Source organism: Eurytemora carolleeae, unplaced genomic scaffold (assembly GCF_000591075.1).
Source record: "Eurytemora carolleeae unplaced genomic scaffold, Eaff_2.0 scaffold198, whole genome shotgun sequence".
Lineage (NCBI taxonomy): Eukaryota > Metazoa > Arthropoda > Copepoda > Calanoida > Temoridae > Eurytemora > Eurytemora carolleeae.
The window spans coordinates 302,381-316,658 of NW_019396106.1; the positions used below are offsets into that span (position 1 = coordinate 302,381).

At 32.5% G+C, this 14,278-nt stretch overlaps 2 protein-coding genes across 2 annotated transcripts; both read left to right on the top strand.

The window, feature by feature from the left end:
* The first annotated feature begins 467 nt into the window (after positions 1 to 467).
* LOC111695103 (isopentenyl-diphosphate Delta-isomerase 1) lies at positions 468 to 7,431 on the top strand. Its single transcript, XM_023464294.1, has 8 exons — positions 468 to 798; positions 2,100 to 2,170; positions 3,010 to 3,129; positions 3,704 to 3,830; positions 4,371 to 4,419; positions 5,002 to 5,104; positions 6,403 to 6,507; positions 6,973 to 7,431. Exons 1-8 carry the CDS (start codon positions 711 to 713, stop codon positions 7,051 to 7,053), a joined length of 744 nt encoding a protein of 247 aa, XP_023320062.1. The 5' UTR covers positions 468 to 710; the 3' UTR covers positions 7,054 to 7,431.
* Positions 7,432 to 7,972: 541 nt separating this feature from the next.
* Positions 7,973 to 14,215, top strand: LOC111695088 (coatomer subunit alpha-1). Its single transcript, XM_023464272.1, has 9 exons — positions 7,973 to 8,106; positions 9,460 to 10,127; positions 10,747 to 10,814; positions 11,874 to 11,947; positions 12,571 to 12,653; positions 12,716 to 12,757; positions 13,110 to 13,196; positions 13,836 to 14,044; positions 14,181 to 14,215. The coding sequence occupies exons 2-9, from the start codon at positions 10,042 to 10,044 to the stop codon at positions 14,213 to 14,215; spliced, it is 684 nt and encodes a 227-aa protein (XP_023320040.1). The 5' UTR covers positions 7,973 to 8,106; positions 9,460 to 10,041.
* Positions 14,216 to 14,278: the final 63 nt, after the last annotated feature.

Sequence of the window (14,278 nt, forward strand, 5' to 3'; positions counted from 1 at the left end):
GAAAAACGTGAATTTCCTCCCAAATTCAGCGAATACAATTTTTTTGTACTCGCAACAGAAGAGGGATTGGGGGGAATGACTTCATCACATAGGATTAGACTGAACTGAAGGGAAAAGTAAAACGCAAATTTTCGGGGATTTGTTTCAAAATAGAAATCTCTAAGCGATGTTCATAATAGAATTTGCAATGCAATATTTTCTGTTTCCAACTAATCCCTAAAGAGTAAAACCAGAAAATTTTGTTTTAAGCCATTTTTCTACGCAAAAAAGTTTTCCTTTTAAATTATTAGGGTCAGCCAAATGGAAGCTTGGGTATTTTTTTCCCATAGCGTAAAAATCCTCAAATAAAAACGACGTATACAAAAATGACCTCAGTAAAAATGTCGTAGTCCTAAGAGAGGAATACAATGGCAACATTATTTTTGAAAAAATATCTTTTTAATAATTTGTCTCTATTTATTTAGGTAACAATGGCACGGTTGTATAATTGGGACGTCAAGAAGAGGAAGGAAAAGAAATGATCTGATAAACATTTTTGGACTTTTTTGATGTCATCTTTTTAAAGGATGTTTACGAGAAGGACAAAAACTAACAATAAACATCGATCTCGAAAACTTTTTATTATTTTTAAAATAAAACGGAAATACAAAATGTCCTTTTCGTCAATCCTTCTTATCTTGCTTTAATACTTGAGAAGTGAAATATTGCAGATGAAACTAAAATGGCCGAATACAAGATGGCCGTCAGACCTCGTGGTTTCCGGTAGAAATATAGGAACTAAATCCAAACCAGCCATAGGTTAGTTGATTGTATGGCTTAGAATGAACCTGTCAGAGTTTTTTATTTTTTAGATGGAAATTCTTTGAAAACATTGCCCCCCCCCCCCCTATTCATCAATCAGATTCCACTAAATTCACATTTTATTTTGACACTTAAAGGGAAAAACGTTGAAAATTCAGAATGTGATATTCCCTGATATTTTTATTATAAGGAAGCATATTTTGAATTTTTAAAAAAATAAGCTTTTGAGCAAAATATTACAATAAACATGTTTATTGGAATATCTTAATCATAACTTACCTTAGAGTCTTGGCATATCTTAATCATAACTTGACTAAGAGTATTGGCATATCTTAACCTTAACTTGACTAAGAGTCTTGGCATATCTTAATCATAACTTGACTAAGAGTATTGGCATATCTTAACCTTAACTTGACTAAGAGTCTTGGCATATCTTAATCATAACTTGACTAAGAGTATTGGCATATCTTAACCTTAACTTGACTAAGAGTCTTGGCATATCTTAATCATAACTTGTCTAAGAGTCTTGGCATATCTTAACCTTAACTTGACTAAGAGTCTTGGCATATCTTAATCATAACTTGACTAAGAGTCTTGGGATATCTTAATCATAACTTGTCTAAGAGTCTTGGCATATCTTAATCATAACTTGTGTAAGAGTCTTTGCATATCTTAATCAAAACTTGACTAAGAGTCTTGGAACATCTTAATCATAACTTGACTAAGAGTCTTGTCATATCTTAATCATAACTTGTGTAAGAGTCTTTGCATATCTTAATTATAACTTGACTAAGAGTTTTGGCATATTTTAATCATAACTTGACTAAGAGTCTTGGCATATCTTAATTAAAACTTGACAAAGAGTCTTGGCATATCTTAATTATAACTTGACAAAGAGTCTTGGCATATCTTAATTATAACTTGACTAAGAATCTTGGCATATCTTAATTATAACTTGACAAAGAGTCTTGGCATATCTTAATTATAACTTGACAAAGAGTCTTGGCATATCTTAATTATAACTTGACTAAGAGTCTTGGCATATCTTAATTATAACTTGCCTAAGAGTCCCCTTCCTCTTCCCACAGAATATGGTTTCAAATTTAGCTTTTTTAATGATTGAATAAACTGTAAAGGAAGTTCATGCAAAGATGGCAATGCTCATTACGTTTCTTTATCTTTTCAATTATTTGGAAGATATTTTCGTTTTTCTTGGTGTAAAAGTGTTTGATTCACATTATAATTATGCGGGAGTTACTTTTGTAGATTGTTGAGAAACCACAATTAAAAATGTTTAGATCCAGTTCAAGAAGCATTACTCTCTGAACCCTGCATACTTGTCGATGAACAAGACAGAGCAATTGGACAGGTAAGTCAGAACCGGTTCCGTAAACAAATTAGGATCCGGTTCTGTGAACATATTTGATCCGGTTCAAAACATATTTGGATCCGGGTTTGTAAACAAATTTGGATCTGGGTCTGTAAACATATTTAAACCCATCATCAAATGGTTAATTTTGGGAAGAAAATGAAAAAAATAGTATCAACAGCCAAGTCCCTCCTGTTTACCATGTTTGATACTTTTAATCATGTACATTCATTGTTAAGTCACCTACATTTTTAAAGCGGAATGTCCGATTTTCAACGGTACCCTGCAAATCTTTATCTAAGGGAAAAAATTCTTGTCTGCTTACATAATTTTTGTCATTGTTTCTGCAAACTAAATCCGCATACTTTGGCCAGAAAAGGATGATAAATTATTATTTTTTACATAGAAAAAGGTTAAAAGGGTACCACGGAGAATTGGAAATGTTACTATAAATGAACGATTACTTTCCTCTTTCAAACTTTTATTTCAACAAAAATGGTAGAGAATTGCGTAAAATCCATATATTCAGTAATAATAAAAAAATACACAAATATTAAAATGAACGTTTACTTCTTGATGGTCTATAGTACAGTTCTTAAAAGTAATTTATTTTCTCAGATTAAAAATCCTAAAACTTGTCTCTCACATATGGGCGGGGGGGGATTATTTTCAATATATATATATATATATCCCCTGTATGTTGTACTAGTGATATAATCATGTAGTAGGATACAAATATTGAAAAGTTAAACAAATTTAAACTTGAACAGAATACAGTTTTGAAATCTTCTAAGTTTTATTAAATATTTCTATTAAACGAACTAACACGATTGTTGTAGGCGAGTAAAAAGGACTGCCACAGAATGGTTGAGGGAGGTTCTCTTCTACATCGTGCATTCTCTTTATTCATATTCAACAACAAGGGGGACCTACTCCTACAAAAGCGGAGTGCCACCAAGGTAAAGGGGTACCTACTCCTACAAGAGGGAGTGCTACCAAGGTAAAGGGGTACCTACCCTACTCCTATAAACGGGAGTGCCACCAAGGTAAAGGGGGCCTACTCCTACAAGAGGGAGTGACACCAAGGTAAGGTGGATCTTATACTCCCAAGAAAAGCGGAGTGCCATTAAGAGTGCCATTAAGAGAAGGTATAGGATTAGGCACCTTTTGAAACTTTTTAATTAGGCTTTTTTTAAGGATCTTATTACTTGCCACAAACTCTAATTTTTTAATCCATATTTTAGCTGTCTGCGTACACCTTTGAATTTTATACATCTCTATCTAGGAGAATTCATAGTTTGAAAAATATCCAAGGTTTACACAATCAGATTTCTTAGATATAGGGATTAGAAAATTAGATTTTAAGTACTCAGTGCCCTCAATTTAATGAAGATATTAAAATCTTGTTACTTTCACTCTAAAAAATAATTATTTTTTTCTAAATAATAAAAACATTTTAAGTTTATATTGCAGACATATTCCGGAAGTAAAACCTTCGATTGTGAAAAGAAAGTATAATTTTTTTGTTTTAAGATAACATTTCCGAATATGTGGACGAACACGTGCTGTTCCCACCCTCTGGTGATGGGGGATGAGATGAAGGAGGAGAACGCCTGGGGGGTCAGGTTAGCCGCCCAGAGGAAGGTCAACTCAGAGTTAGGTCAGTACATTTATATTATTCAGCGCACTTAGCTTCTGTACTTTAGTAAAATTTTTTTCTGTTTTTTTGATACAATTTTTTATGCTATTTAATGCAATTTGTTTCTATCATATATTGCATTTTTTTAATTTGTTTCTGTTATTTAACGCATTTGTTTCTGTTTTGTAATTAATACAATTTTTTTAGTTCATTTTGTTTCTGCTATTTAGCACATTTTATTTCCTTTAATGTTATGTTTATTATTATCTCTTACTATGTTTGAAAGATCCTGGAGTTAATTGGTTTATTTGCAACAACGTTTTAGGTATTGAACCTTCATACGTAGCAATTTAAAACTATTGTTAGATAGATTTACTCTCTTCCTTTCGTGTTCTTTGAATTCAGCTAAAAAAAGTTAATGAATAATTCGTTTCACATACAAATACCCAACATCTGCGGATAAAATATGATTTTCAGAAAGATGGTTGGGGGGGGGTTNATTTCAAGAAAATATACAACACTGATTTTTATAAATAATAAATAGAATTGAAACTTTTTCAGGAATTGCTGAAAGCGAAGTGCTCCCGGAAAACATTCAGTATTTAACCAGGAAACAAAATCAAAAAGTTTAGAAAGATTAAACTTTAAATTATCCATGTTTTAAACATTTTTACTTTACCCAAAGACAATGGTTTTATCGCGAAGTTTGTCTATGCCCTGGGGAAAAAAATTTACTGACTTCTTTCGGCCAAAAATTAATTTTCTTACAATTCGCGAATAAAACCGGAAACAAAAGGTAAAACCCTGATTTTTTATCACAATTTTAGATTACGACATCATTGATAAAACCCCCATGCAATAGTTAGCTAAATGTTATTGATTCTCTCTAAAATTACGCTTACAGTCCCTTTAATAAACAGTTTACTTGAGGCTTTTAGGAAACTAGGTAAAAGTAGTTAATGTATAGTGCAATATTGAAATATAGTAGCCTACTTTGATTTTTTGGTTGATTCGCATCGCTTAATCGCAAATGAAAATTAACAGTAAAAAGAAACCAAAACATCTAATTCATGCTTGATCAGACAAAGATACCGATGTGAATCGGGGATACCTCTCTTTGAATGTAAGGTCACTTAAAGTTACGCTTACTGGTTAAAACATTTGTTTTAAATGAGGTTTTGGTATTGTGAAGGATCCTGTATTCAGCACCATCTAGCGGAGACTGGGGAGAACATGAACTAGATTATATTCTACTACACAGAGGAGATGTCCTTACTATACCAAACCCTGAGGAGGTAACATATGTCAAGTACATCAAGAAAACTCCGCAATATTTTGACACCCTGCACTGGTTCTGGATCCGCAAACATGCGGATCCACGCATTCTGGTCCAATAGTAAAAAATAAACCAAAGCCTGCTAAAAAACGTTGTTCTCAAAACCCAAATCTCAATTGTAAATTAATGAGAGATTAACAAAAACTTCTTTATCTCTGAATTTAATTATTTATTTATTATGACTGCCTTGTAACACTAATGCTTCCCAGGAATTTACTCCTCCCACTAATCCATCTTGCAAATTCTGGATTAACACTTAGCATAACATGTGCAATGAATAGATCCATTAAGTTTTAACAGCAAAATAAGCGGGAAAACAGAAAAAAATTTAACTTTTAAAAAAAATCAGTAAATATTGTTACAATGTGCAGGACCTGGATCCAGAGATCCGATTCAAAATAAAATGGATGAATAAGCTATGCACTAACTAAAATTCTATATGTTATTCAATCTTTTCCCGTATATTGATGGTTTTCTGCAGCTTCTTACTTTCTTGAAAAAAACAGAAATTATGACAATGATATGGATTTAAGATGCATCGTTTCATTATTCACTCTGAAAGAGACTTTAATTAAGGGACTAATGACTTAATTATAAGTGATCCTCCGATTCACTTCGGTATCCATAAGAATACGGCTTCGTCTAACGCCAGTGCTTAGGATCCATTGGATCCCAAGATTTTGGCTTTCTGGATCCGGATCTGCAAAAATATGCGGATCCACGAATCCGGATCCAAGGGGTAAGATATCAACCAAAAACTGCTAATAAAAACTTTTTTACTCCTAAACCCCAAATCTGAACTTTTGAAAAAAGAGAGATTATAAAATTTCCTCATTTCTGAATGATTCATTAAGTTTCAGGATAAAAACAAGCGAAAAAAAATTTTAAAAAAATTTTAAAATTATTTTTTGTTAAAAAAATACAGTAAATCTTAAAATGACCTGGATCCATTTTTTTCCAGTGCGGATCCAGGATCCGCATTAAAATTAAATGGATCCTAAGCGTCTGACCAAGAAAATATGAGAAACCGACGCACAGTGGTACGGTTTCATTTTTGATTTCACCTTAAAGGTGAATTGCAGCAGATTTTAATTTCAGAACCCAACACTTTCAAGGCTATATTTCCTCCTCTTTATTGATCACACACAGATTTAAAGGGGTACGTTGTGAATCGACATGCCCTTTTTTCTACTGACTTTACAACAACAATCCTTTAATAGCTTATTATTATTGAATAACCTTGTATATTTAACCAAGGTCAGTGAGATAGAATGGGTGTCAAGAGATAAACTCCCTGAGTTCTTGAACCATGTTGAGAATACAGGGGGAGAAATTACACCTTGGTTCCGTCTTATCACACAGGTATTTTAAAGTCTGCAACCATAGCATAAAAATATATTTTATTCATATAGGTTATACGGTGGTAGGCGATTATATAAATATAATGAAGACGCCTTTTGATTTCAATTTTGATTTATATTAAGCTTTTAAACAGCATAAATGCACACAAAAATTTGAAATAAGAAAAGTTGTCGATTAAAAAATCTTTTCTATAATCACTTGTAAACTTTTATTTCAAAAAAGCTTTTTAACACTAAAACAGAAAAAAAAGTTGCACGATCAGTTTTGACATTCATGCATAAAAATAACGAGGAATTAAGAATACAAACTGGAAGCTGTCTGTTGTACTCGAGATAAATGTTTAAAAAAAGAATGTTCGTCTTGTGATTGTGTGAATGTCAATTAATAGCAAATATTGGTTAGGACTTTTCTTATTGATAGTTTAATAATTCATTTGTTTATCCAATTTTTATTGATATTTTTTAGAACCTTCTTCCATTGTGGTGGAAAAACTTGGACAACATTGAGAAGCATTTTGATCACACAACTATTCATAAATTTACATAAATTTAGGCGTATAAAGTAATTATTTCAATGGCGTATAAAATATATATGGGGGTAATTTTCTAGGAAATATAATGTAAATCCTGTATACGCCCTTAATTGAACTGTATTTTGAATTTCACAATTTTATGAGTTAAATTTATTTTGTAACTTTGTATTAGTATTAAATATGATATGATAAGTTGTTATTATTTGTATTATAAAGTGAGTAGAAAGATTTTTACTTGTACGTCAACTTTTCCATTTACAAGTTTTACTATGCTCGATTTCAACCTGATATTGTAACAGTAGGTTAAATTTTCACAATCTGCGAAAATCTTCGAATTGTGCCTTAATTTAAGTTCAGTATTAATATAAAAAATATATTCTAGTACCAGTTTATTATTTTATTATCCTAATTTATCCGTTACATTAAATTTTGTAATATATTTTCAATATGAATAGAATACATGTCGTTATTGATTTAGTAAGTTTTCAGACAAGAATGTAAACAGCAATGCTTAAAAGTGAAATTCAGTCAGAAACTCCCTAACTTGATCCAGGACAGTACAGGTTTGTCAAATCAAAATGGCGAATTTTGGCGCTAAACCAGAATCTTCACACATGGCCAAAACCAGTTCTAAAAGTTCCGAGGATTTTCAGCCTGCAGGAGCTGGTGCCCCAACTCTACCATATGGACAGTGTATAGGAAATTAGAGCTCAAATTTGGAAAAAATTACAGTTTTTGTTTTGAGGTTAAAACTTTTGTGCGAAATAGTGCTTATCTACAACGCTTGAGCTGGACATGAGTTAATCTAATCCGCAGATCATCGGTTCGAAAATAAACCACTCATCTGAAACTTTCTTAATAGTTTATTCTCAATTGCTTTTTCTTCACCTATCTTTTTAATTTTGAAATTTTAACAAAGCTCGATTTTCAAGTAAATGTAAAATGGAGATCAAGTAAGGTGTCTGCCGATCTTCAAAAATATTTCCAAGTTCATTATACCGAGGAAAACGTTGATTTTCAACCATCTACATTCCACAGAGGCAGGATATTTATACTTCAATGCCGGGGTGAATATTTTTCAGAATTTTTGATGATTTGGGAGAAAAATCATTATTCCCTAGTACACGATTTTGGACCCCGGCCCCCCCTCCCTCCTATCAATTTTGTACATGGATCTCGTATGTAACGCAAGGATAAATTTGGTCATGTTTTTTCCCGGGGGTGGGAGAGTTTTCTAAAGTTTCAAGGGAGAGGATGACCTTTAAACTTGTCAAAGGATGCCCCCACCCCACCATAAAAAGCAGCCACTGGGTTGTTCAGGGTAGGGAACCCCCGGACGCCATGAGCCTCTGCTATGCAGACACGAGCCTCCTAGATTTTCTAGGCAGACCGAGCCTCCACTTAGCAGACCATGCCTTCGCATGCAGACCAAGCCTTAGCTATGCAGTGAACGAGCCTCCACCATCCAGAACAGCTTTTTTACATCTTGATTTTTATGTGTAATGAAAAATGCTAACAAATTTTTTGTTGACACAGTGGCATGAGAGGTTTCTCAAAGATGAGCAATATTTATCAATTATCTTAAATAGTTCCTAATTATAACTAATAAAGTGGTATATAAAACTTTAAACATTCTTTACATGAAAATAAGAATATTTAGAGAAAAAATTTGAATTGAATTTCATTTCATCTTTTATAATCTTTGATTTAAGCAATACCTTTTTTTGTAGTTCAAATTAAATCTAGAAAATTTGTATAATTTTTTTAAATTTAACATTTTCCAAAAAAAAGGTATTGTTTAAATCAAAGATTACAACAAAACAAACTAAGTTTAATCCAGAAATATTTATTTAAATATCTTCCTTTCTGCATAAGAAATGTTTAAAGTTTTACACGAGTCTATATTTGTTTCTAATCATGACAATCAATAAATAAATCTAATCTTTGTAAAATTCTTATGCCAAAATGTGTTACCATTTTGCATTACACATAAAACCAAATTTAAAAAAGCTGTTTTGCACAGCGCAGGCTTGGTCTGCCTAGCAAATCTGTGAGGCTCTTGTCTGCATAGCAGAAACTCATGGCGTCCGGGGGTTCCCTCCCTCGTTGAGTTAAATAAAGGTATGTATCATGTTCGTTAAGAAATATTCTTTAGAATATACAATGCCGTAAGGGCAGAAAGGGGGCGTTGAAATAAATTAAATGTTAAATAAGTTCTTTTTTACTACAAACACATCTAGATATGGGCCTGCTAATGGATGTACAATGTACATTGTTCATTGTACACTATAAGTATACAGAAATTTTTACTACAAACACATCTAGATATGGGCCTGCTAATGGATGTACAATGTACATTGTACATTGTTCACTATAAGTATACAGAAATTAAATACCTGTGTAATGTGTATTGGTTTCAGTAATGTACTTGGGCGAGGCTGACATTGTGCTTGGGGTGGACAACGTGCAGAAGATGCTGGCTAGGTTCTACAAGTTGGTGAACAATAACCCGACTTTGGGTCTTATCCCCACACTACTCTTTCACTCAAGCGATCTCTCCCAACCATACTTCGACCAAGTCCAAAGCTTGTCTGTTCTGGAATTTAGTATTCCGATAATTCCGATCGACAGTTTGGATCAAATTCCACAAATTCTAGAAAGATTTAAGGTCTCAACTCGACTCAAGAACCCTTTAAAAACCGATAAATTGAGTGGGCTCCAGGTAGAAAAGGAGATGCTACTGGCGCTCATAAATCTTCCAAATGTAAAAGAAAAATCGGCGAGAAGTTTGCTAACCCGGTTTGGAAGTGTGCGCGGTGTGGCGGGAGCAAGTGAGGCGGAATTAGCGACTGTAATTGGAACCAATCAAGCACGTGGTCTGTACAGCTTCATAAACAGGAAGAACACTATTTAGAAATATGATTTGAGGCTGATTTTATTTTATTGGTAGAAGTAGATATTTTTTTAAAATTATTTATCTGTAACTAATTTTCAGATCCAAAATGTACTGGAAGTATAGTTTGGAAGAAAGTGGTGTACTGTGTAATGATATTCATTCTACCAGACCTTGGATTTTAGTCGGATTTAGGGATGCAATTCATTAAACTATGCACTTATACTCATCTTTATATATTCGGCTTGTCTCTGTCTTTGTTCGTTGGCATCCAATCAACGCCAAATCGGCAAACCCGATCTGGCCCAATATTAGCAAAGTTGCCCGGAAAAAAATGCACCAATTTCTAAAGAAAAATCGGCGAAAATTTGAGAATGATTTTTTGGTACAAAAATTCATGGTTATTATGAGATACTAATACACATTTTACAGGGTTAACCACAAAGGATGAGACTTCAGAGACGATTTTTATGGTTAAAAATATAATTTAACCTTGGTTTCGTCTCATTTTAAGAGTTTACGGTCGTCTTTATAATCTCATCCTTTGTGGGTAAACCTGTAGTTATATGTATTGGTTTTTGTGGGTAAACCTGTAGTTATATGTATTGGTTTTTAACGAATTCACCTTTTTTTAAATTTAAATTCAGCAATAAAGAATCAATTATGCATAAAAATTAAACGTTATTTTGTGCAAAACTTGTATTGTAATCAAATTTGGTTCGACAAATATTCTTAAAAATTTACAAAAGTAGAAATCCACGTGTCTTTTTATAATTCAAGTTATTTCCTGTTGTAATTAAATTGTAATCTGTAGAAGTGGGTATGCTAGTATAAACGATTATGAAACACAAGAAAAAAGGCTGGATTTAAAAACTCATGCAGGTAAATTTGGTGACTGTTTTTTGTAAAGTTTTTTTTCGATAATATTACAGGGGCTAAATGATGAAAAACAGAGGCTTCAGGATGAAAAATTACAGGGACTTAAGGATTAAAATTACTGGGACTTAAGAATATAAATTACAGGGACTATGGATTAAAGGATGAAAAATTACAAGGACTACAGAATGAAAAATTCTAGGGACTATGGATTAAAGGATGTAAAAATACATGGACTATAAGAATGAAAATTACAGGGGCTTTCGTTTGACAAACTTCAGGGCTACAGAAAGAAAAATTGCAGGGACCAAAGGATGAAAATTTACAGGGACTAAGTGATGAAAAATCGTTTGACAAACTACAGGAGCTACAGAAATAAAAATTACAGGGCTAACAAATGAAAAATAACACGGGCTATGGAATGAAAATTTACAGGGGCTGTCGAATAAAAAATTGCAGCGGCTATTAAATGAAAAATTACGCGGGCTATCAAATGAAAATTACATGGACCAAAGGATGAAAAAATACAGGGGCTATCGTTTCACAAACTACAGGGGCTACAGAATATAAAAATTACAGTGGCTACAGAAAGAAAAATTACACGGGCTGTCGAATGAAAAGTTACAGGGGCTACAGGATGCAAAATTGCAGGGGCTAGAAATGAAAAGTATAGGGTTATAAAATTTTAAATTTTGATTCATTTTTTCTTTTGTTCAATTTCTATTGTTTTTATTCAGATAATTTAGAATATACCCTTTGATTGTTTATGGCTGTGCTGCAAAGATAGAACAATTTTGAACATACATTTATATCGGGGTCGTGGAGTACATTGAAATCTAAATCACCAAAACTTTAAATAGATTGATGAAAAATGTACCTGTTCAGTGTTCATTATACAACTAAATTATGGTATATCACTTTTTCTTAATTTGCCTTGTTACACAATTGGTCTACCATACCTTTCTTCTTCCAAATATCTATAAAATGTATACCAAACTGAATTTTTCTTTAAACTTGATACTTAAAAATACATACTTAAATACTAAAAAATCGGTTTTTTTACAGGTCCTGTTCGAAGCATCAGTTTCCACCCTACTCTCTCATTGTTTCTCACTGGATCTGATGACTGTACAGTTAAAGTATGATAAATCACGAGTTAAAGGGATAAATCACGAGTTAAAGGGATAAATCACGAGTTAAAGGGACAAATCACGAGTTAAAGGGATAAATCACGAGTTAAAGTATGATAAATCACGATTTAAAGGGAAAAATCACGAGTTAAAGTATGATAAATCACGAGTTAAAGTTTGATAAATCACGAGTTAAATTATGATAAATCACGAGTTAAAGGGACTATCAACAAAATTTTAAGTGACCCTCCTTATCAACTTAGTCGGGATAATTGAACAAAGTTGACGTTGTTTTTTTAATAGTCCTACCATCCTAGAGACATTAAGATCAGTCAATAGTTAACCCTCTGAGAGAAAAAAGTGTGAAATGTTTTTTATTTATTTTTTTATCACCCTTTAGTATACTTCTTCTCTGTTCTTTCATTGGTATTTTGGATATCCACTTCTTCTCTGTTCTTTCAATCTAAGTTCAATGCCATTTTAGTTTATTCCGCACAACTTAAACTTTTTTCATCTTGCGGTTTTCAGCTGAAAAATAGTCAGAGTCACATATGAAGGGTTTAAAAGACACAACCGAAAAACGTTAAATCATCAAAAATGTAATTGAGCTCCAAAATCTGTTTATTATTTAGGTATGGAATTATGAAACACAGCGGTGTACTGTTGTATTCAAAGGACATTTAGATTATGTACGAAAAGTCATCTTTCATAAAGTGTAAGTTAAACATATTTAAATTATTTTAATAATTTAATAACTCAAACATTGTATTTATTTAGGTATCCCTGGGTGATTTCTTGCAGTGATGATTCAACAATTAGGTAATCGCAAAAAATTTTTTTTTTTAAATTTAATGTGGACATAACAAAGTAATTGACACAAACTTAAAGTTTCTAATCCCTTTTATCTCTACAACTTGATGGTGTAAACTTTTGATAATTAAAACTTTGTTTATTTAATCTAACAGAATTTATAATTCGTGACCTCGGGTTGCCATGATACTGGAATTAGAAAAATCAGAGTTTTTGACTCAATTCCTTTCTGAAAATTAAGAATATCTAATGTCTATTGTCTATTGTCTATTTAGTCTAATTAGTAATTTTCTAAATTTTTCTTTATTGAACCTTAAATGTCTGATACATAACAGTACTGCAAATGTTACATAATTTCTAGGTTTTGGAATTGGATGTCACGTGATAGCTTATGTACTGTTACCGGACATATTCACTGGGTTACAGACATAGATATTCATTACGAAAGGTTGGTTAACATCTAGATATTCTCTAGTCTAAGCTTAACCATTTATTAGGGGTATATATTTTGTTGAACTTTACTATTTTTCACCCTCCCCCCCCTTCTTCACAAATTATTTTTTAGGCTCATATTTTTTATTATTATTCTCAATTCTTCGACAATTTATGTGGCAACATAACCCCAAGGAAAGGTCGAAATTGAAAACTGTTCCCTGGAAAAAATGTCGAAATTGAAAAAATGTAAATACTTTTGAAAACAGAAAATTCTGTCACCATTTTTTATTTCAAAATACGATGAAAAATAGAGACTTGAAAAACAGCAGTTAAAAACTAAAGGGCTATAACAGAAGGGGGGCGAAAAAGAGTTGAAGTGGGGGGGGGGGAGGGAGAAATAGTGTTTTCCCTTTTTATTTTAGTTTGCTAAATGATGCCCATTGCCCATATGGAAAATTTCATTAAGATTTCTCTAAAAATTAAGACCCCCTCAATCCTCATGTATTCAAATTGGCCAAAGTACAACTCAAAATACAATATCTAGAAAGATTTAATGGATCAGAAAAATTATTTGATCGGCTTTGTTTTAGCATGCTTGGAATTAAGTTCTATTTATTATTATGATGTTTGATCAAAAATGATTTTTTTTCAGAGATATTTTGATATCTTGCAGTGTTGACAATACAGTTAGGGTTTGGGACTTTTCATCTCTAAGGAATCGTACAGCAAAAAGGTTAGTTGCAGCAGAAAACACCCTCTATTTCCCTGTGATGGGGAAGACTGGCAATAGGCGTCGGGCTAGACGGGTCGAAAATCGCGGTAATTTGCAAAGAACAGTAGCAGTGCCTAGCAGCATTAACTGTGCAATATGGAACAGAAAAATTCACTGGCATGGAAAGCTTTTCACGGGACATCGAATAAAGATTAAAGGAATTGAGTTTTTGCCACAATCTCTGATTTTCTAATCCCTATATCTCTTCGCAACCTGATGTACTAGACATTTCAAACTCTAAATTCTGTCAAATGGTATAAGTTTGAAATATCAAAGGTTTAAACCACCAAGTTGAAAAGATATAGAGATTTTTATATTTGAGT